Source organism: Danio rerio, chromosome 17 (genome assembly GCF_052040795.2).
Source record: "Danio rerio strain M-AB ecotype USA chromosome 17, GRCz13ab, whole genome shotgun sequence".
NCBI classification, from domain to species: domain Eukaryota; kingdom Metazoa; phylum Chordata; class Actinopteri; order Cypriniformes; family Danionidae; genus Danio; species Danio rerio.
In genome coordinates, this window is record NC_141037.1 from 55,110,638 (window position 1) to 55,135,000 (window position 24,363).

General features: G+C 37.6%; 2 protein-coding genes and 1 long non-coding RNA gene across 14 annotated transcripts in view; 1 reads left to right on the plus strand and 2 right to left on the minus strand.

The window, feature by feature from the left end:
- The window catches only part of LOC147840047 (uncharacterized), a 543,896-nt gene that overhangs the window by 261,002 nt on the left and 258,531 nt on the right, over nt 1–24,363 (minus strand). The window lies entirely within an intron of this gene.
- Nucleotides 1–24,363, minus strand: part of tfb1m (transcription factor B1, mitochondrial) — a 60,986-nt gene that overhangs the window by 35,641 nt on the left and 982 nt on the right. The window contains exons 1-6 of one of the 11 annotated variants that reach the window (XM_087289557.1): nt 23,497–23,529; nt 22,097–22,229; nt 21,819–21,970; nt 18,818–18,926; nt 13,813–13,964; nt 4,077–4,196 (exon numbers count right to left, since the gene is read on the minus strand). In XM_087289557.1, coding sequence (XP_087145683.1) covers nt 4,077–4,196; nt 13,813–13,964; nt 18,818–18,926; nt 21,819–21,970; nt 22,097–22,229 — 666 coding nt within the window. In that variant the 5' untranslated portion in view covers nt 23,497–23,529. 11 annotated transcript variants of the gene reach the window in all.
- zgc:113176 overlaps nt 1–24,363 on the plus strand; it is a 71,306-nt gene that overhangs the window by 21,579 nt on the left and 25,364 nt on the right. The gene's annotated exons all lie outside the window — the stretch shown is intronic.

A 24,363-nucleotide genomic window follows, 5' to 3' on the forward strand; every position in this document is an offset into this window, starting at 1 on the left:
TGGGATATGGGGGATATACTTTCATATTTGTTGATGTTTTTAATAAATTATATATTTTTCCACATTTTCCCAGTTATAAAAAGAAACCCGCAACTTAAAAAAGAAATTAAAGATCTATAAAGTAACTCTACAAATTCCAACATACTTTTTTCTGATGAGCCCAGGAGCGTCAAAAGATGGGGTTTTCTAAAAAAAACTCACAAAAATGACCCAATATGATCAACAAATATAAGGTTTTGAACATCAAGCACAGCGTCCCTGAGAAACTAAATCATTTTGATCTCATGTTGACTTTTAAAGCAGTATGCAAACACCACTGCCAAATCAAAGAGGGCGCGCACACACACACACACACACACCACCAATGCTGATTTTAAAGCTGCGAACAGTCCTCTAGAGTCTCTTGAACACAGATGGCATTTATCTCATGCTGTTCTGTTCAGCAAATAACTGGCAAAGGCACATTTGCAGTATTAAATCATTTTATCTTCAGCTAAAATCAATGAGAATTCTAAGAAGAACACAATCTGACGGTCTCCAAGATCTCTAAATGATAGATTTGACATTTCCTGAAGTAAATATGCATGGTGTTGCGAGGTGCACAACTTCCTAGGGTGATCTTGGGAATTTCGAAGGCATTGGTAGACAGTCGTGTACTGGATCATATCAAAACACATTCAAATGTGTAGGATAATCTCAATGCAGGCTCATTGGAAATACATTCACTGGCCACTTTATTAGGTACACCCGTCCAATTGCTTGTTTGTGCAAATTTCTAATCAGCCAATCACATGGCAGCAACTCAATAGGCATGTAGACATGGCCAAAACGATCTGCTGCAGTTCAAACCGAGCACCAGAATGGGGTTGAAAGGGGATTTAAGTGACTTTGAAAGTGGCATGATTGTTGGTGCCAGACGGGCTGGTCTGAGTATTTCAGAAATTGCTGATCTACTGGGATTTTCACGCACAACCATCTCTAGGGTTTACAGAGAATGGTCGGAAAACGAGAAAATATCCAGTGAGCGGCAGTTCTGTGAGCACAAATGCCTTGTTGATGCCAGAGGTCAGAGGAGAATGGTGAGACTGGTTCCAGCTGATAGAAAGGCAACATTAACTCAAATAACCACTTGTTACAACTGAGATCTGCAGAAGAGCATCTCTGAACACACAACACGTCCAACCTTGAGGCGGATGAGCAGATGAACAACAGAAGATTGGAAAAGGATTGCCTGGTCTGATGAGTCTCCATTTTGAATTCAGAATTTGGTGTCAACGACATGAAATCAAGGATCCATCCTGCCTTGTATCAGCGGTTCAGGCTGGGGGTGGTGGTGGTGTAATGGTGTGGGGATATTTTTTTTGTCACACTTTGGGCTCATTAGTAATCATATGGGGTTTCTTGGTTCTCAAAAATGTAGCCATGGGCACATTTTCCCAATGGGCCTGTGTTGTATAATCAGGTCAGTATGACCTGGGTCTATCCTTCAGTCCAAAGCTGTGTCCAAAATGGCCAACTACAAAGTATGTACTGCATTTAAATTTGAATTTACTACTCGCCCGTAAGAAGAGTACATTGTATATGAATGAAATTCGGACATACTACATCCTCCATTTTTTCATGATCACAGGACCTTCCCTTGTCAGTTGCGTCTCTTCACTCTCCTTTATGAATTCTCTTGCAGTACATCGAGGAATGGCATATCATCCACCATCCGGGTACTGCTTTTCAAATTCTATGAATTCCAACATACTACTCGGCTCGCATACTGTTTTAGCATACTGTATAGTATGGAAATGTGCGATTTTGGCCGCAGCCCAAGTCTATTTGACTTTCTGGCCCAATTATTACCGACCGTAAGAAACTACTGCAACTAGAACATTTTAAATTCAAGGATGTTCAAACACATAGAACAAAAATGTGAGCTGAACACTAGTGATGGGTCGTTCATGAACGGTTCGTTCATTTTAAACGAATCTTCAATATGACTCAGGAACTACGAGTCCTCTTAGGGAGTGATTCGTTCATCTGCACGTGCGCACATTTGTGCAGGTGGTATCGTTCATTTCAAGTCTTTTGAGTCGGAAAGGCAGAAGCCAATCACATGCGTTTAGAGCCGGAAAAAGAATTGATCCGTTCACCTCTCGAGTCCTCGGGTTTGAGTCGTTCTGTCACGTGATGAACGAACCACTCAAGAACCAGAAGACTTGAAGGGCTCCTATCGACTCAGACTGTGCACATTAGTTAAGATCATATGTGACTGTCAGTGTGACGTGAATAAACCACTGACATTTGAAGACATGAAGAGGTGAGCAGAGCAAAGAGACAACAATACCTTCATAGACAAAAGAGCAGGTCAACATTGAATTATTATTTTCTCCTTCTAATAGTATTCTATTTATGACTAACCGTACGTTCACACCGAAAGCGGCGAGAGCGTCCAAGGTCGCTCTGGCCGCCCTGGTGACAACGCTCTCTGCCTTCAGCTCCTGCGGCGAGAGCGTCAAAACTCGCTACATTGATCTCATATTTAAAGGAGCCGTTGCAGCATATCAGTTACATTCCTGCATAAAACATGTTTCTAGCGTGAAAATGTTGCGCACTTCTTATCAAATTCATACAACAATGGAAGATCAAGTTGCGTGTGGTGTGGCTTTGCTCTATTTATTCAATATGTGTCCATATGTCTGAAATATCCTGAAGCAGCAGTACTGTTTTGTACTGTCACATCGCGTGAGATTCCCGCTTTTTTAAGATAAATTTATATATCATTAATGAACATCAGTAAACTCGCCAGTAACTTATTTAATGTATGTTCCTGTAGGAAAAAAAATTAAATAATTGGAAATCCGGCGACCGCAATAATCAAACCCTTGGGAACAACTGTGGTCGGAACCAAAGTTCACAGGTTTGTGTTCTCTGAACTGCTATCAAGCGATGGACGTCTTCATTCTGATTGCTTGCCGCCGAACCGCGTCATAGCACATTACCATAAAGTTGACTTCATTTCAACTCTCCTCGACGCTCACGCCGGCGAAGACGCGCCGCGCTGCTCCTCGCCGCTTAACGCCGCCTATCGCCGCCGGCTCTCATTGAAAATGAATGACTTCCGGCTACTTTGACGCTCTCGCCGCTTTCGGTGTGAACGTACGGTTATTTGTCGTGTGGTCAACCTTTTGGGCTATTTGTAGATGTGTTTGGAAGCAATTCGTATCTTGATGAACGAGACTCAAAGATCCCATTCAGAAAAATGATCCGAACTTCCCATCACTAGTGGAAATTTCCATATTCAATAGTGTTTGGATGATTGCTGGAAGCCAAAAAACTCCATAGCTCTTATAAAAATCATCTTTAAAAGCAAGGGTGTCCTGGTGGTTGGGGGCCCTCATGTAATTTCCATATAATAGGATTGATTGTGTATAAACGGTTTTCTAAACTTGATTTCCACTGTACATATCCATTCCTCAGACATCTTACAAGTTGTACAATACAGTATACATTTTCCTAAAACTACTTTTTTTTTTTTGACTATTGTGAATCGTCACTCTTTTTTATTATCTTGAGGAGATGTGTCAGTATCTTATTGTGTGAAACCTCATGAAGCAGCATATTTCTTTCATCAGTGGTGTAAAAGAATTGGTGTGCAATGAAGCAATCATCCATGCCACTTAATTCAAGGGAACGCTCGATTCGTGCCACTTTTCGTTCTTCTCTTCTGCATTTCAAAGCTTTCTGGCTGGATAAAATATTTACAGGCAAGTGAACTTAGTGTGTCGGGTATTTTCTGTCGGGGTCTCTTCTTATCTACAACCCCCTGGCACTCTAGAGTCCCACACAACCCAGCGGAGTAAAGAAGCCAGGCTAAAATCTCAAATGTGGCTCTTAATGTCGTGATGTACGAAAGCGTGGCATACCAAATGCCCTGCGGACATCATTACACGCGATGTGTTGCAATCTCTGATTTCACATCTAAGACAACACGGGCCCTTCTAATGAGCTAACACCCACATCCTTTCACATGAGCACTCAAACACAGAGAGGTACAGAAATGTTAACGGAAGACGAAAGAGACTTACGTTTGGTTTTGGAACAAAGGCTTGTCCTGGGATTGTGAAACAGCTTTTGACAGTGGTGAGATATTGAGCCATGACTGAGAGACGGCTGCGTTGGCGGCTTCCTGTGCTCGCAGTTAACCTCTGGAATATTAAAGAGGGGACAAAGATCATCATTGAATTATTTTTATATATTTTGATTACATTGAAGTAGTCTCAACCCTTAAGCCTGGTTTATAATTCTGCGTCAAGTGACCGGCGTAACCCACGGCGCATGCAACGCGCGTAGCTGTGCATTTATACTTCTGCGCGCTGTCTCTGTTGGTCTGCATTAACACTTCCGAAACGCTAGTTGGCAGTGAGGTGTAAATGTTCCTCTGTGTCGAGTTTCTTAGCTGTTGTTTTGCTTTTCCTGAACACTTTCGGAATGTACAAGTGGCTCAAACTCGCTCATTTTGAGGCAGGAACCGGCGGACGTGCAACAACTTTAACTATGAGGTAAACACAAAACAAAACTTTCTATCCGGAGCTCCTTCACGGAACTCCACACTTGTAAACAATCGCTCCATCAGGCTCGCACCATTCACGCGGCTCTCGGTCCCGCCCAGACTCGTCAACGCTACCAAGCCGACCAATCACAGAGCTTGCGCTACGCGTCGTTGTGATGTGTAGTTACATTTTTTGAGAGGTGCACGTCAGTGACTGCGACAGCCACGGCGAAGGGCTATGCGTCAGCAGAAGTATAAATCAGCCTTTATGTGTGCTGTTGCGGATGTTTTTATCTACTCTGAGGTGATTTTGAGTTGTAATTTGGCCACAACGTTCCCTGCGTTTCAGCAAATGGAATGACTTTTGGTGACAAATCTTATTTTGACCAAGCGGCAACCTACCGCTCTCTCTCGGGAAGCCAATAAGGAAGTAACTAAAGCTGCAATTCATCGACTCACCTTGGGAGGCTGGCTCCAGGAAATCCAGGTGAATTCTGACTGCAATGGTAAATTGCCCATTTTTATGTACCATGTTTACAGCCTGGTACAAAAGATGGCTTTGGTTCATATAGCTAATATTGTATAGCTATATAATATATATAATAATAATATATATATATATATATATATATTTTTTTTTTTTTTTTTTTTTAATTTGTTTATTTATTTTTTTTTAAACTTATCTGTTTCATTTTTATTAAGTTTTATTAAGTCTGCATAAATAAGGGCGTGGCCACTTGAGTGACTGCTAGATCTCGCTGCTCACTGTCTCATCACCTCAGCTGATTCCGGCTGATTAGCCGCTGAACTCGGCATATTCATCGTATTTTTGTGTTGTTGTTTTTTTTTTTGGCTTTACACAGTCAGTTGCTTTTTGGAATTATTTCTTACAGTTATCTACTACTAGGTCTGGGCGATATTGCAAAAAAAAAAAAAAAAGATCCCGATATCATGTTTCATATCATTTGGTATTAATAATTATTGAATATTTTTAGCAATATATTTAGAATATTATGATACTTTATGTCACCACTTTATTTTAAATTACCAACATTACTAAGACAAATAGTTTTAATAGTCAAAAACCAAAATATTTAAACAAAATATCTGATCTTTGTTATAATAAAATAAACACAAGTGTTAAAGACATTCTTAAATTTGATAAATAAAATATATTTTAAATGTAAATAAAACATTTTCAATAACAAACCACCCCAATTCGAGCCAATATTTATTTTCATCCATTTAATACAATACTGACTCTCCCCTAAAATTGTTGATCTACATACACTTTCTAGAAATGTCATACAAAATTTGCAAAAAGTTTAATATTATTCAACTGAAACCTATATATAATAATTTATTTTTAATAAGTTACTTTCAGTTTGTTAGTCAATAAGTGTATCTAGAACTAAGGGCTGATTTATAATTCTGCGTCAAGCGCACACGTATGCATCAGCGCAGCCTTCACAGGGGCACCTAGCCCTCGCTGTGGCTGACACCGATGCTGACGCTCACTAACAACGTAACTACGCGTTGCAATGATGCGTAGCGCAAGCTCTGCGATTGGTCGGCTTGATAACGATGACGATTGTGAGCGGTGCTGAGAGCCACAAGCTTAATGGAGCGAGTGTTTACAAGTGTCGAGTCCCATAAAGGAGCTCCAGATGGAAACTTCTGTTTTGTGTTTACCTTATGATCACAGTTGTTGCACGTCTGCTGATTCCCACCTCTGAATGAGCGAGTTTTATCTACTTGTGCATTAAGGTAGTGTTCAGAAAAAACAAAACACCAGTAAAGAAACTCGACACAGAGGAACATAAAAACCAATTGCCAGCTAGTGTTTCAGAAGTGTTATTGCAGAGCAACACAAACAGCATGCAGAAGTATAAATGCACAGCAATGCGCAAGGGTCACATGCACCGTGGGTCACGCCGATCACTGCAGTTGATCCACTGAACTTACATTCAATATTTTGACAATGTTTTCGGTTCCTTTTCTGGAATTTTAAAGTCTCTGGATCATTGCGGTCTACGGAGGATGAGGGAGCTCTCGAATTTCATCTAAAACACCTTTATTTGTGTTCAGAAGATGAATGAAGGTCTCAATGAAGGATGGATGAGGGGATTGGCATGACATGAAGAGAATAATTAACAGAACTACCCCTTTAAGTTTATGCTGAAATTACATCACAAAGCTGAAACGTTGAACAAAGCAGTTCGTTGCAAGGCACTTCAGGGGACCTTTAAGCCATTCTGACTCAAGTGCCTTAAACCAATCTATCAACTGCAGCAACTTTCACAATTATGCATTAGACTAAGCATATCCATATTTTCTCTATTTATAGATTGAAGTGTGTATTTTTCACTCTTTTTGTGGGTTCTACAATAAAACCAGTCAATTATTTGCTTCTTAGAAGTTCTGCTTTGAACGGCAATGTCCTGACGTATGCTTGAAAAGCCTGAATTACACTCGCATCTTACAAAAATGCTGTAAAGATGACATTGAAATGATCAAGGTCTTGTTAAAAATAAACCTGACTCAAGATAAAAGGACATTCAGAAGTATTCTCGGCTCAAAATAACACAACATCTTTTATTTTTACCTCACTTTGAAGTTCTGAACGCTTCATTGTTGCGTGTTTCTAGATGCTGCAGCTATCTTTTAGGATCTTACTGCAGGCTTTTACACTGTCATAACAGATCCATCTTAATCAACTCCCTAGTTCAGTGGTGATGGCACTGATCAGAGTTCTGGTCATTTACAATCTCAACACAGAGGCATTCACTCCTTAAAAGTCCCATAATGCACGGCGAGCACCACTACATTCCTTTAAGAGCAAGAAACATAAGTTCTTGCCACACATAATCACGTGATGGATGCTTGGAGAAGAAAAGGGTATTTATTTGTCTTCATGCATAAACATTCATCAGTAGACTGTGCTGAGCAATCTAGCTCTCATCTGTATTTAATTCATGGTGAAAAAGTTGCAGATCTATGTAAAAGTGTTCACCATTATTCTCTATAAATAGCACTAACTAAAGAATATGTAACGACCGGGGGGAGTGACAAAGACAACTGAAGGTAAGATCCAATATGCAGGTTTATTCAGCTTCAGGCAAGCAGTGGTCATACAGGTGCAAACGGGTATGTATAGACAGTCCAGAATCATAAACGGTAAACAGGCAAAAGGTCAAGAGGCAGGCAGCTATACAGGATGACAAGGATACAAGGCTAGGTTCAAACACGGAGAAACAAGACAGGGAAACGCGTTGTAATGTCACACTGGGTAAACAAGACTCTGCAAACTGGATGGGTTCATGAGTGGCTTATGTATGGTATGCTATCAGACTATGACAAGGTTCAGCTGGTGTGTGCAATCAAGCTAGATGAATGAGCATGGGTGTCTGGGAGCAGTGCATGTATGAAAATGTAGTCCTGGGAAATGCGGAAGTGTAGTCTTGAAGTTCATGTGAGAACCAGCGATCTCTGGAAAGCGATCGCTGGTTGTCTGACAGAATAATAAGTGCAGAAAAAGATCGGCTTGCTGTTGATGCCAATAGTGATTCTACACAAAAAGGACATTCCCAGTTCACCAGTGTCCCAATAGGGCTGTGTACACCTGGGGCCTCATGTATGAAGACTTGCGTTGAATTCATACTAAAACATTGCGTACGGACAAAGCTGTTAATGTGCGTACGCAGTTAAAAATTCAGATGTATGAAACACTGCGTACGCGGAATCCCACGCACATTCTCTTTGTACACCTGAATGAACGTGAAACTGAGCGCAACATGCACAAGTGCAAAACCCCTCCCTGCCTCCTTCCCCTAATAAATATGCTAATGACTCTACTTTGGCAAAACCAAATGAAAAAGCAATGGCAAAATCAAGCAAAAAGAGACACTTTGAACAGGATATGAATTAGAGGTGCTCCTATTGGAGGTAGACAGGAGAAAAATGGTGTTATTTGCAAGTTTGTCCTCCAGAATTAATAAGAAAAAACGAATAGAGCGGAAGAGGTTAGTTGACGCGGTTAACGCAGTGGAGACCCTCACACTGAGAAGGAATTAAAAAAAGAAATAGTCAGATGTAAAGTAGAGCTGCACAATTAATCGTTAAAAGATCGCGATCTCGGTTCGACCACCTAGACGATTTTAATCCAGCATTTCTACGATTCTGTCAATCCTATTTTCAAGTTCAGGAGAGAAGAAAAGGCGGCTGCACGAGTCTTCTCATTGTTTCACATTCGTTGCTCAGTGACATTGACACCTCAAAATGATGTTGAATGAGTCACATACTGTAATTTTAAGGTATAATTCACCCAAAAATGTAATTTTTGTTTTAATATAATGATGTTTTCGCGATCGGGAAAATCACACGTGACGTGAGCTGCTGACCGCGAACTGTTATCAAAGAGTGATAACTTAGTGATAGACGCGCGCGCGTCTACTTTAGGGAACAGAACCTGCATATGTTGCGAGTAACAGGTAATACAGTTGTTAATAATATTCAGTTTGTGGCACAGAGTGATCGTTTGGGAGCCGCGTGCGAAGTTTGAGCAAGCACTTAGCTGTCTAAATGAAACCGAAAGTGTGCACATCATTTAAATGATCATATCGCATTTTAGAGTTATGATTACAGCAAGCATTGGATATGTTTTTTCTTTCATAGCGAACACAGAGTTGTGCATGAAAATAAATGTTTACAATGTCAGAATAACTACTCTAGCCTATATATTGTTGAATATAATCTGATAATGGCAAATGTCTGATTTTACCAGTGAATTAAATTGTCTAATGTGACAGATTGCAAGCATAAATCTCAAACATAATATTTCAACATCAGAATTATTATAAGTAGAATAGAATTATTTATAGAAACCAGTAGACCTACACATAATAGTATCATCAATGGTGTGCCATATGTTTGTTTTTACCATACCTTTATTTTACATCTACAGAATTATGAGAAAATCGTGATCTTTATTTTAGCTAGAATCGTGCAGCTCTAATGTAAAGGTATAAAATGATGTAGTGTCTATTTGGGCTAAGTGCGAATAGCACACCTCGTTGGATTGAGCTAGTTAAGTGATTTCCGCCCATCACCGTTTGATTGACAGAGACAACATAACTAAAGAGAGCAGCCAACAGCAGCATGAGTGGCGTAGCTCGTAAAGCGCATGGCAACATGTTTTGACATGTTCAAACGTGAATCCGGTTTGAATCCAGCGTCTGATGAACTCATTCTTCTTTCCCCCACTACATATCAGATTTTACCTACTCTTCATCACGCGGAAGTAGGAATCATTAATAAGTGTGTGTATTATCTTAAGCGCATTTGAGCATCACATATTATTTGCATATTTATTGAATGGAAATGTTTCCGATTCACGTATGCAAATTCGTCTTCAGATGGCGCCTTTATAGCAATGTGCGTGCAGTCGATCGTTCCGATTTGCAAATTGCGATTTAATGTTTGGCTGGTCAACTGCATGATATGGAATCCTTATATACCTGCTAGACATGCAGATGATCCCGTCCCATACAGCTGCCATTGCACGGCTCAAAGACACTTTGTAGTGTGCAATTTAACACAACTGCCTCTAGGAGTTGCCAATGGAAATAAAACAAACACACACAAGAAATGCACGTACATCAGACATTAAGTTGGCGTGGACCAACGCACATTCTCACGTTAATTTCATCGTTAGTAAATCCAAACGTGAGCGTAAAAATCTGGCGTACACAAAGTTTTTGTGCGTACGCAGCATTGATACATGAGGCCCCTGGTCACTTAGCATCATTTTCTGATCGGATAGCTATTCTATCGTGAAAAGGACAGGTGTAAATGCCCTCCAAATTGCATTCAAAAAGATTATTGTCAAATATTATTTACTGTCATCAAGGCAAAGAAAAAATAAGTCAGTTATTAGAGATAAGTTTAAACTATTCATTCATTCATTTTCTTGTCGGCTTAGTCCCTTTATTAATCCGGGGTCGCCACAGCAGAATGAACCGCCAACTTATCCAGCAAGTTTTTACGCAGCGGATGCCCTTGCAGCCGCAACCCATCTCTGGGAAACATCCACACACACACTCATACACTAAGGACAATTTAGCCTACCCAATTCACCTGTACCGCATGTCTTTGGACTGTGGGGGAAACCGGAGCACCCGGAGGAAACCCACGCAAAGGCAAGGAGAACATGCAAACTCCACACAGAAACGCTAACTGAGCCGAGGTCCGAACCAGCGACCTTCTTGCTGTGAGGTGACAGCACTACCTACTGCGCCACTGTCTCGCATTTTATTTAAACTATTATGTTTAGAAATGTGTTCTCTCTGTTAAACAGAAATTGGGGGGGGAAAAAATAATAATTAATAATAATATATATACATAAATATATTTTTTATGTCGGACAAAGTTTGGTTTTTCAGCTAGAGGGAATGGTTTTGAGGATGGTTGAGCGATTTGGCCTAAAATCAAAATCTCGATTCATTGAACATTTTAACTCAATTACAATTAATGAACGATTATTTTATTCCTTTATATTTTTGCCCTCAAAGTTCACTGACAGGTTTTGTACAGTGTTGCCAACTTAGCAATTTTCCAAACTTAGCAATATTACAAAAAGCACCAACCAACAAATGTAGCAATTTTTAACATTCATTATGCTACTTTTATCAATTTTTAAAAAGTGACTCAAAAGAGCAGTGGCTGCAGGCTTCATTCAGTAATTTGAGTAAATTGCTAGCTCAGATTGTTTTTCATGACTGTCAATTTACTGATATTTGTTAACATGTTGGCCATTTAGGCAGCATTAAAACCCAATAGTGCTATAATTGTTGTCACTTTCACAAATGTCTTAGTTTTAAGTTAAAAAGAGTAAGTACACAAGTTGTGATTGTTTATTGCTATCTCTGATTGATTGTCAGTGTTATTGCGATAAAATGAGGGCAGAGGGGCAGTGGCCACCGGGCCACCCCCCTGTGTTAAGGCCCTGCATAAAGATGTAGTTCTGAATTGCGATTACGCTATGACATCATCATGCAAAGTAATATGTTAATAAGAACCTACTTATTGTGCATCTGGATGCAATGTTTTAATATAATATAATACACGGTACCTCAGAGAGTAGAGACATGATGGGCTTATGATTGTCAGATACTATATGTGATGACATCACTGATATGCAAATTAGTGCGTGACGTCATCTGGCAACATATAGCTACTGTTTGGGTAGGCTTTAGCTACTTTTCATTGGAAATAGTTGGCAACACTGGTTTATTACCATCAAACCATTACCATTAAACAACTGAAAACACACATTCCCTAAGACCAACAGTCACTTTTGTCTTATAAAAAATAAAAATAAAAACTAGCACTTTAGGAAAGAAGATTAATTATTTTCAATGCTTTCAAATGAAGGAAATAAGCAGCATCTCTTTTAAATAAACTCATGTATCCTCTAAATATGCCTTAACAGAGTGGAGTCACATGACTGCACATGTGGTAGGGAAAGCTATTAAATAAAAATAGACCTGATAAAATTAGATCAATTATAGGTTCTGAATGACGATTTCGATTGATCGCCCAGCCCTACTTGAGTTTAGAGCCTTATTTTGATCTGAAAATAATGTTAGGGAAACTGGGTCGGATGTGGATTTGTGTTTACTGTTTTGAGAATATAAGGCATAGTTTCAATAAATGTGTGCAAGCAATCGAGAAAAACTGCAAACGCAATTATATGAACACTTCTGCTCCCGAAACGCCCACATCTGGCAGAGCAGTGTGCCACTTTATTTCTTTCCAGTACAATAGGAAATGAAAGTAAATGTGGAGGATGCATTGTTAACTGTGACATGATGACTGACAGGGCAGTTAAAACAGTGACAGGATGCTTGTAACTAAGCAACGGAGAGAGCTGTCTGTTAAAGATGCAATAATGACAACGCAGAATGTCGCAAGGCTTGCCTACTCTTCTGCTACACACTCAAATGACAAAAAAGTATATACAGTTCTAGTCAGAATTATTCGCCCCCTTGTTTATTTTATTCCCCAATTTCTGTTTAACGGAGAGAAGTTTTCTTCAACACATTTCTAAACATAATAGTTTTAGTTACTCATTTCTATTAACTGATTTATTTTATCTTTGCCATGATGACAGTAAATAATATTTTACTACATATTTTTCAAGACACTTCTATACAGCTTAAAGTGATATTTAAAGGCTTAACTAGGTTAATTAAGTTAACTAGGCAGGTTAGGGTAATTAGGCAAGTTATTGCATAGCAATGGTTTGTTCTGTAGACAATCAAACAAAAAATATAGCTTAAAGGGGCTAATAATTTTGACCTTAAAATGGTTCATAAAAAATTAAAAATGCTTTTATTCTAGCCAAAATAAAACAAATAAGACTTTCTCCAGAAGAAAAAAAATATTATCAGACAAACTGAAAATTCCCTTGCTTTGTTTAACATAATTGGGGAAATATTTAAAAAAGAAAAAAAATCAAAGGGGGGCTAATAATTCTGACTTTAACTGTATGTATGTGTATAATATATATATATATATATATATATATATATATATATATATATATATATATATATATATATATATATATATATATATATGAGCAATATCACACGAGTAGCAGTGCGATATGGCTGTATATCAGCACTGGTGGGAGGCGTGCCTTGGCACAAGGCTGCAGGCTGAGTGCCTCAGCTATATTAAAACATTCATCAAAACGTGTACCCTTTAAGCAATGTCTCATGAAACTTTTACTCCACTTGAGTAAGTTTTTTCTTACTTGGCAACCTGTTTTAGATCACATAAAGAAGCACCCTTCAGTTATTTCAGAAGAGTATAACTTTTCCTTATTGTTTGTATTTTTTAATATGCATTTTTTTCCATTTTGTTTTCTTTCATAAAAATAAAATGAAAATATATTTTACTTATTATCATTATTTATTTGTTTTTTATTTTACATTATTACCATATTTCTATAAAGCCTGAATGTATATGTGTGCGACGGGTTTTGTTAAACTAAAAAAATTTAAAGTGAAAAGCTATTTATACTGCATGTTTCATATTTAACATGTTCGATAAAAAACCTTTGAGGAAAAAATGCTAACTGTATATGACAGTATCAATGAAAAAATATACATTGATTGATTGATTGATTGATTGATTGATTGATTGATTGATTGATTGATTGATTGACTGATTGACTGATTGACTGATTGAGTTAGAATTCAACTTACTTCGGCCACCTCTTTCTGAAAGGTCAGAGTCAGCCTTGTACGTCCAAACATAAAGATCCCAGTCCTGTTAGACATCTGCTCCAACCACTTTATAATGAGTGGCGTCGACACATTAAAGGGCAGATTGCCAATAATATGCAGATTGGGGGGATCTGAAACACACAAACACACACTACCTTTTACCTCTACGCTACAAATTATTTTACATGTGCTTATATGACAACAATAAACCAGTGAGGTGAGAATAAACAACCGAGACCTTTGCTTCACTGAGAGACAAACCAAAACAAGCTCAATTCAGTTGCTCATCAGACAAAAAGGGGTTAGAGTTAGGTTATGTCATGCTAATGTGTAAATGCATACATTTAAAAGACTGAAGTTGTCTTGAACAGACAGTTCACCCAATTATTAAACTTTACCTATTATTTTCTCTACCATAAGTAGTTTTGATGAGTTTCTTAAATCTGCTGAACGCAGAAGAAGTTTTTGAAGAAAACCTGAAAACCTTTAACCCTTGACTTCCATACTAGGAATAAAAATACAATGGGAGCCAATGGGTTCCAGCTTTCTTTAAACTCGTATCATTCCAACCCTCTGAGACCTTCGCTCATCTTTAGAACACAATGTACGATGTTTTTAATCAAATCTGAGAGTTCCCTGCACTCAAACAATAAAGTGAAATGTCAGACATTTCACACTGGATGAGAGATCATCATCTTCAGCTTAACCTCACGAAATGGAAATGCTTGAAGTTTCTGCCAACCCGACATCCCAACTTTTCAATCCAGATGGATGGGGCCACCATTACTGCATCCAAAACGGTGAAAAACCTTGGAGTAACGATTGATGAGCAACTAAACTTCTCTGACCACATTTCTAGAGCTGCTTGATCGTGCAGATTCACACTCTATAACATCAGAAAGATCCGACCCTTCCTATCTGAACATGCAGCTCAACTCCTTGTTCAAGCTCTTGTTCTCTCCAGACTGGACTATTGCAACTCTCTACTAGCCGGTCTTCCAGCTAACTCTATCAAACCTCTTCAGCTGCTTCAGAACGCAGCAGCACGAGTGGTCTTTTAAAGAGCACATGTCACTCCGCTGCTCATCCGTTTGCACTGGCTGCCAGTTGCTGCTCGCATCAAATTCAAAGCTCTGATGTTTGCTTACAAAGCGACTTCTGGCTTTGCTCCTTATCTGCTCTCACTTCTGCAGATCTATGTGCCCTCCAGAAACTTGCGTTCTGTGAATGAACGTCGCCTCGTGGTTCCATCCCAAAGAGGGAAGAAATCACTTTCCCGAACTCTCGCGTTCAATCTGCCCAGTTGGTGGAATGAACTCCCTAACTGCATCAGAACGGCAGAGTCACTCGCTGTCTTCAAGAAACGACTAAAAACTCAACTATTTAGTCTCCACTTTCCTTCCTAATCTGCAATTGCCTCTCTGGTTCTACCGCTACCTGTATTACAAAAAAATGACTAATGTTTTGCTTCTTACACTTCACATATCTGAAACTTGCCTACAGCACTTATCCATTGATGCTCTTATAGTTGTGTAAATTGCCTCCTTATCCTCATTTGTAAGTCGCTTTGGATAAAAGCGTCTGCTAAATGACTAAATGTAAAATGTTTGCTGTTTGTTCAAACTACATACTGTATATAAAATGAGCTGAAACAACATAATTCTTGAGTTTTTTAGGGGGACAATTAAATTGTTTTATGTTCTTAAGAGACTTAATTCCCTCATGTTATCCCAACACAAATTGATTAAAGTTTGACCCTCAATAGAGAGCAACAGTCTTCAATCATTCAAATTCCGGATGAGAATCCTTATGTACTCGGCTGTTTTCAAGTTTCTTCTCCTCAGTTTCAGTATAGAGTGAGCGATCATGTGTTGCACTTGGCCACGCCTCTGATGTATTACCTCTCAGATTTTCACCTAAAATATCATAATTTGCTCTCCAAAAAACATTGAAGCTCTGAGGGGTTTTGAATGTGATGAGAGTGAGTAATTAGTAATTGATCATGATATTGTAATGAAAAGGAGAGGACTGGTAAACTTGATGTTTGATGTGCTGTTTTCTTGTGAGATGATGTTTTGGAAGGTAAAGGTATTTTTCGAGTAATTGATCATGATATATTGTAATGTGAACTTTTAAAAAAATATTGATAATTGATATGCTGTTTTCTTATGTAGTAATGTTTTTTGAAGGTAAAGGTATTTTTTGTATGTTTCGCAAATTGTTTTCGAAGATGAGGGTAAATATCTCTTGTATAATTGGTTATGTGGGTAGAGGTGAAGGTAAGACTTGTGTTTTTTAATCTTTGAGTAATTGTCAAATGTAGAAAACTTTATTTTAATGTTCACTGTCAGATTTTTATTGTATTGATGTACACCTGATTAATGATAATAGTTGATGCACTTTATCTCTGTAGAGCAGGGGTGTCCAAACTTTTTGGGCCGAGGGCCAGATGCAAAAAAAACAACGTTGTCGCGGGCCAAATTTTACATACATCAGACAGACACGCATATATATATATATATATATATATATATATATATATATATATATATATATATATATATATATATATATATATATATATATATACAGTTGAAGTCAGTATTGTTAGCCCCCCTAAATTGTTAGCCCCCGTTTATTTTTTCCCCAATTTCTGTTTAACGGAGAGAAGATTTTTTTCCACACATTTCTAAACATATTAGTTTTAGTAACTCATTTCTAATATCTGATTTATTTTATCTTTGCCATGATGACAGTAAATAATATTTGACTAGATATTTTTAAGACACTTCTATACAGCTTAAAGTGACATTTAAAGGCTTAACTAGGTTAATCAAGTTAACTAGTCAAGTTAAGGTAATTAGGCAAGTTATTTTATTACAATGGTTTGTTCTGAAGACTTAAGGGGCTAATAATTTTGACCTTAAATGGTTCATAAAAAAATTAAAACCGCTTTTATTCTAGCCGAAATACAACAAATAAGTCTTTCTCCAGAAGAAAAAATATTATCAGACATACTGTGTAAATGTCCTTGCTCTGTTAAATATCATTTGGGAAATATTTAAAAAAGAAGAAATAAATCAAAGAGGGGCTAATAATTCAGACTTCAACTGTGTGTATATAGACAGACAGACAGACAGACAGATAGATAGATAGACAGATAGACAGATAGATAGATAGATAGATAGATAGATAGATAGATAGATAGATAGATAGATAGATAGATAGATAGATAGATAGATAGATAGATAGATAGATAGATAGATAGATAGATAGATAGATAGATAAGATAGATCATAACAAGAACTGCTGCTTAATTGAATGCATGTAATAGCGACACCCGGTGGTTATTTATTGAATTACGTTCATTTTTGTATAGCGGGCCAGATTCTATTGATATTTATAAAAAGCCTCGCGGGCCGCCACAAAACTGATTGCGGGCCGCAGATGGCCCGCGTGCCGTAGTTTGGACACGCCTGCTGTAGAGTGAGGTCGGAAATGTGAAGATTGTTTATTGTTAGTGCTGTGAAGATTATAAGTTATTGTGTCTTTAATGGATAATGAAATGAGAGTGACGGTCTAACTAATTGCACATTGTGATTGACTATGGGATAAAGGGGTGGAGCTGTCTTTTAATCACCCGTAAAATGTAAGAAAAATAACAACAGTACGAAGCAATTGAGTGCGAATCATTACCTTTTTTTGAATAGTGAGTAATTAGTAACAATTTCCATCTTGGGATGAGCTAACCCTTTAAGAATTCTAATTGTTTAAGAATAGTAAGGACTTAGACTCTTCAGGGTGTATTTTTAATAAAACAAAAAAATAAATAAATAGCCAGGACACTTTGCCACAGCCTAGTTCGCTTATAAATACGAAGAGTGCCCAAGACTGGTTACTTACTGATATTAATGAGGGCTGATCCTGGTCAGTACCTGAATGGAAACCACATGGGAAAACTAGGTTGCTGTTGGAAGTGGTGTTAGTGAGCCAACAGGGGGCGCTCAACCTGCGGTCTGTGTGAGTCCTAATGCCCCAGAATAGTAAGGGGAACACTATACTGTCTGTACTGTCTTTTGGATGAGACGTCAAACCGAGGTCTGGACTCGCTGTGGTTATTTAAAATCCCATGGCACTTCTTGTAAAGAGTAGGGGTATAACCCCGGTGTCCTGGCCAAAGTCCCTCAATCGGCGCCTTACAATCATGGCCTCTCCAATCATGCACATCCACTGAATTGGTTCTATCACTGTCTCTCCGATCCACCTATAGCTGGTGTGTGGTGAGCGCACTGGTGCCGTTGTCCTGTGGCTGCTGTCACATCATTTAAGTCAGTGGTTCTTAAACTGTGGTACGCTGGCTTCTTTTTAGTGGTGCGCAGAGAAATCAAATATGTCAAATATACATGCTACATATATTTAAAAAATTATCAAAAATTATTTATATATGAATATGATGACATATAGCCCATATTTACAGGTGTTGATAAATAGTCTAATTTATGTTAATACTTTACATTGAAGTACAGGAGGGTTTCTTCGCCTCATTTATAACTTTTAAAAGCACATTTTAATTTAAATGTTGACTTTTTTATTTTAGTTTTTACCTATAAGCACAGTACAGTGTTAATGTTCAAACTATGTATAATGTTTAAAGTGGCTGACAATAAAAAAATATTCTTAATTATAGGAATTAATCTGACACGTTTTTGAACTTTCCAGAGCTGTAGCTGCTTTACTGGGCTTATTACACTACAGTATTTCAATACTGGTCATTATAGTGGTACTTGGAGAGAAAATTTACTTTTTCTGAGGTGGTACTTGATGAAAAAGTTGGAGAACCACTGATTGAAGTGGATGCTGCACACTGGATGTGGTGTGGAGAGACCCCCCCTAATGATTGTGAAACGCTTTGGTTGTATGACCATACACAATAAATGTGCTATATAAATACACACACATTACATTATGAAGTAGATAACTTTACCATCTTCCCATGTCTTGGTTATGTTGGCTGGGAACCGTCTTTCCAGTTTGTATGCGAGAATATCTCCCTGGGCTATCCTTATTCTTCCAGGAGCAGCCTCTGACAAGAGCTGGAGGAAAAATATATATATATACACACACATTACACATATACAGTTGAAGTCAGAATTATTAGCCTCCTTTTGATTTGATTTTTTATTTTTTAAATATTTCCCAAATGATGTTTAACAGAGCAAGGAGATTTTCACAGTATGTCTGATAATATTTTTTCCTCTGGAGAAAGTCTTATTTGTTTTATTTTGGCTATATTAAAAGCAGTAATTAATTTTTAAAAAAACATTTTTGGGACAAAATTATTAGCCCCTTAAAGCTATTCTTCTGCCTAGTTCACCTTATTAACCTAGTTAAGCCTTTAAATATCACTTTAAGCTGCATAGAAGTGTCTTAAAAAATATCTAGTCAAATATTATTTACTGTCATCATGTCAAAGATAAAATAAATCCGTTATTAGAAATAAGTTTTTAAAACTATTATGCTTAGAAATGTGCTGAAACAATCTTCCCTCCATTAAACAGAAATTGGTGAAAAAAATAAACAGGGGCGCTAATAATTAAGGGGGGCTAATAATTCTGACTTCAACTGTATATTATATTATATTATATTATATTATATTATATTATATTATATTATATTATATTATATTATATTATATTATATGTGTGTGTTATTTGTGTATTTAAAATACAGATGTCACCTTTTTTAAAAGGTATATTACATTGTTATACTGTACATTATGTCATAACTATAGATTAACTATGCACATGCTTGAAAGCTGTACTGTCCATCCTACTCACACCATAACATTTTCTGATTTTGATTGTAATAATTTGCACCTTTTGTAAAGCTGCTTTGGACCAATAATTATTGTGAAAAACACTATACAAACACATTTGAATTGAAAAAAATAAATAAAAATAACTTGCTGAGCAAAATACAAAATCACATTTAGAGTCCACGACGACACTGCTAACTATACTAAAGCATTTACTTTTGTCATTTAACGAGTTAACTCCTTGTACAGCAAATCTATTATTGAAATCATTTGGTGAAACAAACAAACACATTATTTAAAGCGTCTTTAATGATTTAAGCATGTGCATAATGTGCTTGACTCATCAGCAATAACATGTTGCTTTGCCTATGACCAAGCCTTTAAATTGAGAAATTACGACATAACATTAACTGTAAAAATAGCATTGCTTACTTTATAATACAAGTCTGCAAAATTCACTAAAATTATATGTAAAAAAAACAATTAATAATGGATTTGAACAATCTAATTATCAGCCAACTGAAATACACTCACCGGCCATTTTATTAGGTACACCTGTCCAACTGCTCGTTAATGCAAATTTCTAATCAGCCAATCACATGGTAGCAACTCGATGCATTTAGGCATGTAGACATGGGCTGCGTGCGAAACCGCATATTTCCATACTATATAGTATTCTAAAACCAGTATGCGAGCCGAGTAGTATGTCCGAATTCATAGAATATGAAAATCAGTATGCAAGAAGTACCCGGATGACTTACTACTTCCGGCAAGATTCTGGAGTGTGCATCCCATGCACGCTGCGCTATCCCATGATGCCCCGCGAGAGAATTCATGAATGGAAGTGAAGCAACGCAATTGACGCAGGTAGACCACGTGACCATGACAAAATAGCGGATGTAGTACGTCCAAATTCCATTCATACTTTTCACATTCATACTGTATAGAACGTACTTTTCTAACGGCTGAGTAGTAGTATGTTTAAATTCAAATGCAGTACCTACTGAGTAGTAGGCGGTTTTGGACGCAGCCATGGTCAAGACGATCGGCTGCAGTTCAAACAGAGCACCAGAATGGGGAAGAAGGGTGATTTAAGTGACTTTGAAGTGACTGGCATGGTTGTTGGTGCCAGATGGGCTGGTCTGAGTTTTTCAGAAACTGCTGATCTACTGGGATTTTCACGCACAACCATCTCTAGGGTTTACAGAGAATGGTCTGAAAAAGAGAAAATATCCAGTGAGCGGCAGTTCTGTGAGCACAAACGCCTTGTTGATGCTAGAGGTCAGAGAAGAATGGCCAGACTGGTTCCAGCTGACTTAAAAATGCACTCATTACAACTGAGGTCTGCAGAAGAGCATTTCTGAACACACAACACGTCCAACCTTGAGACAGATGGGCTATAGCAGCATAAGACCACACCGGTTGCCACTCCTGTCAGCTAAAAACAGGAAACTGAGGCTACAATTCACACAGACTCACCAAAACTGGACAATTGAAGATTGGAAAAACGTTGCCTGGTCTGATGAGTCTCCATTTCTGCAGCGACAATCGTATGGTCGGGTCAGAATTTGGCGTCAACAACATGAAAGCACGGATCCATCCTGCCTTGTTTCAACAGTTCAGGCAGATAGTGGTGGTGTAATGTGTGGGGGATATTTTCTTGGCACACTTTGGGCCCATTAGTACCAATTGAGCATTTTGTCAACAACACAGCCTACCTAAGTGTTGTTGCAGACCATGTCCATCCTTTTATGACCACAGTGTCTCCATCTTCTGATGGCTACTTCCAGCAGGATGACGCACCATGTCATAAAGTGCGAATCATCTTGGACTAGTTTCCTTAACATCACAATGAGTTGACTGTACCCAAATGGCCTCCACAGTCACCAGATCTCAATCCAATAGTGCACCTTTGGGATGGGATGGAATGGGAGATTGGCCTCATGGATGTGCAGCCGACAAATCTGCAGCAACTAAGTGATGCTATCATGTCAATATGAAGCAAAATCTCTGAGGAATATTTCCAGTACCTTGTTGAATCAATGCCACGAAGGATTAAGTCATAAGGCAAAAGGGGGTCCAACCCAGTGCCAGTAAGGTATACCTAATAAAGTGGCCAGCGAGTGTAATCTTAAACGGCATGACCAATGGATTTACTGTATTTGCAAACCTGTAATCCTGGAATAAAGCGCATGTCTTTCTCCACCACTAATAAATCTGCAGCTCCAGCTTTCAGAATAGACCTGGTGAGACCCCCAGGTCCAGGTCCCACCTCACACACATGTGCATTGTTGAGGTTTCCCGCCTGCCGGACAATCTTATCTGGAAAATCAAAGATTTAGAGCTTAACAGAAGGCAGCCAACATTCATAAACAGTGTGCCACTCCACTGATTTCCATCAAATCAAGTAAAACAAACAAATAAAGATGTACACGTGATAGGACATACCGGTAAGTCTCGTGTCTAGGAGAAAGTTCTGAGAAAGCTGCTTCTGTGCTTTCAGATTATAGAGTTTGATGATCTCCCCTATGGTAGGGAGAGGAGGTAGCCGACAACCGGAGAGTTTCTGTGTGGCTGCCATCTGAAAAACATTAAGCGAATACAGTCCATTTATCACAACTGCTTTTATATACACTGCAAAAAATGCTTTTCTTGCTTAGATGTTTTGTCTTGTTTCTCTTCTAAATATCTAAAAATTCTTATATCAAGAAGCATTTTCTAGACAAGCAAAACACACTGTCTTGTTTTGAGAAATAAAATGCCAATATTAAGTGAGTTTTTCCTTAAAACAAGCAAAATAATCTGCCAATGGGGAAAGCAAAATAATCTTGTGTTTTCTTTTGACGTAAGATTATTTTGCTTAAATTTGGTGTAAATTTGAAAATTACTTTAAGTTATAAATTAAAAAAAAACTTTAAAAACAATTTCAGACAAATGAAGTGTTGCAAATTAATGTTTATCTAACTTGTTAAATCATTGTTGACAACTACTGTGAGAAATCATTAACATGATCAATGTCTTCACATGGATGGATATTATTAATTATTAAAAATAACATATAATTAAAAGTATGGAAGTTATGGAACCAGTTTAAGCGTGGACGTTTAGTTCAGCTCACTGAAGTCAGGCTTTTGACTTTAATCCCCGCTTTTCTTAACCACTTTTATGAAATAGCCCCCAGGTTTGTGAACCAGTTTTTTTCAGCAGGGCAAATTCCATAATTAAACGAAATCTCGAATATTTCTTATCTTCACTAAACTTCCCACGAAGCCCAACGGCAGAAACAAATCATTCATAGACAAATATTATAAGAATGAACTCGTGATGTTCGGGCGACATCTTGTGTTTAATAATGTGAACTTCGGTTAGTTAGCTTACTCTGAGACAAACCGTCCACTACTTCAGACATACAAATGTTCATCGCGTGTTGGACTTTGTCCATTTAAAAAAACGTGACTTAATAATAAACACATATATAGATAAATATAATACGTAATACAAAACTAAATGAAAATTGGTGGCAGTAACAAGGACCAGCTAAGTTAACCCACACAGACCCAAAGCGCTTTGATAAAACAGAAACCAATAGGGATGCGTTTATTATAGGCACTTCTCTTGCAGCAGAGACATTTATAAAAACGACTGCACATGACAGAATCTAGCTATATAGGCGTTATATGCTAATAAATAAGAAAACACGTACGCCGGTTTGATACATGTAACGTTAAAGCTCTTTAACGCGTGTATTTGGTTTACTCCTAACTTCAGATAAACATGTGTCTTTATCTTAAAAACACTGCTTATTTTACGCTAAAACACACTATAAACAGGAAGCACGTTTTCCTCACCAGTCTGGACGTCTTCCTTAACCGATGACGTTTAACTATTTCCTCCAATGGGGTGCCGACAATGAACAAACAACCAATCGTTTTTATTAGGGGCGGGAATGTTTCGTGCCCTTGAAGATGTGTCGTTTGTCGCTGCTCGTGTACACCAAAGACACCTTTTAAAGAATTTGTTACTCATCTATTTTTTCAATGTGTAGACTATTTTGGATTGATGTTTCTAACTTTATTTTAAGGACATTTGGTACTCAAATACAAATTGGGTTAAATGTCATATTTACTTTAGTACAAGATGGAATCGATTCAAAAAGTACAACATATTTTGTAATACAACTGATAACATTACTTGGAAAATACTATAATCATGTCAAGAAATGGGCCAAAGCTAAGCCAAATTTTAACATTTTATAAAGGAGATTAAACAATATGGTACTACACTATTTAACATTAAAAAGAGAAAGGCTAATAAACATATAAAGCATTATGTAACTTTTAATTGATTGATTCAAAGTTTTATTTTTCATTATTATTATCTTACCTTTTTCACCCCTGGCATCTGTTTATGCTTTGTATTACTGAGATAATTTCTCTCATTTTATTTTATTTATTTTTATTTTGTTCATTGTTGTGAGATGTATTCTCTTTTGCTAAGTTTGTACATATTTACAATAAAAAATAAAATAAGAAAGACAGCTTTTAGATGCTCCCTTTGTCAGAATAACACTGAAACTCTTCCTCCTTTATTTTGGTCTTGCAACCAACAAAACATTTTTATAGCATTGCCTTTACAAAACCAAACGTTACAATGGAACTTTTCAGACAAAGTGAAATTGCGCAGAAACCTGAAATGCAAAGAGATAACAACAGCGC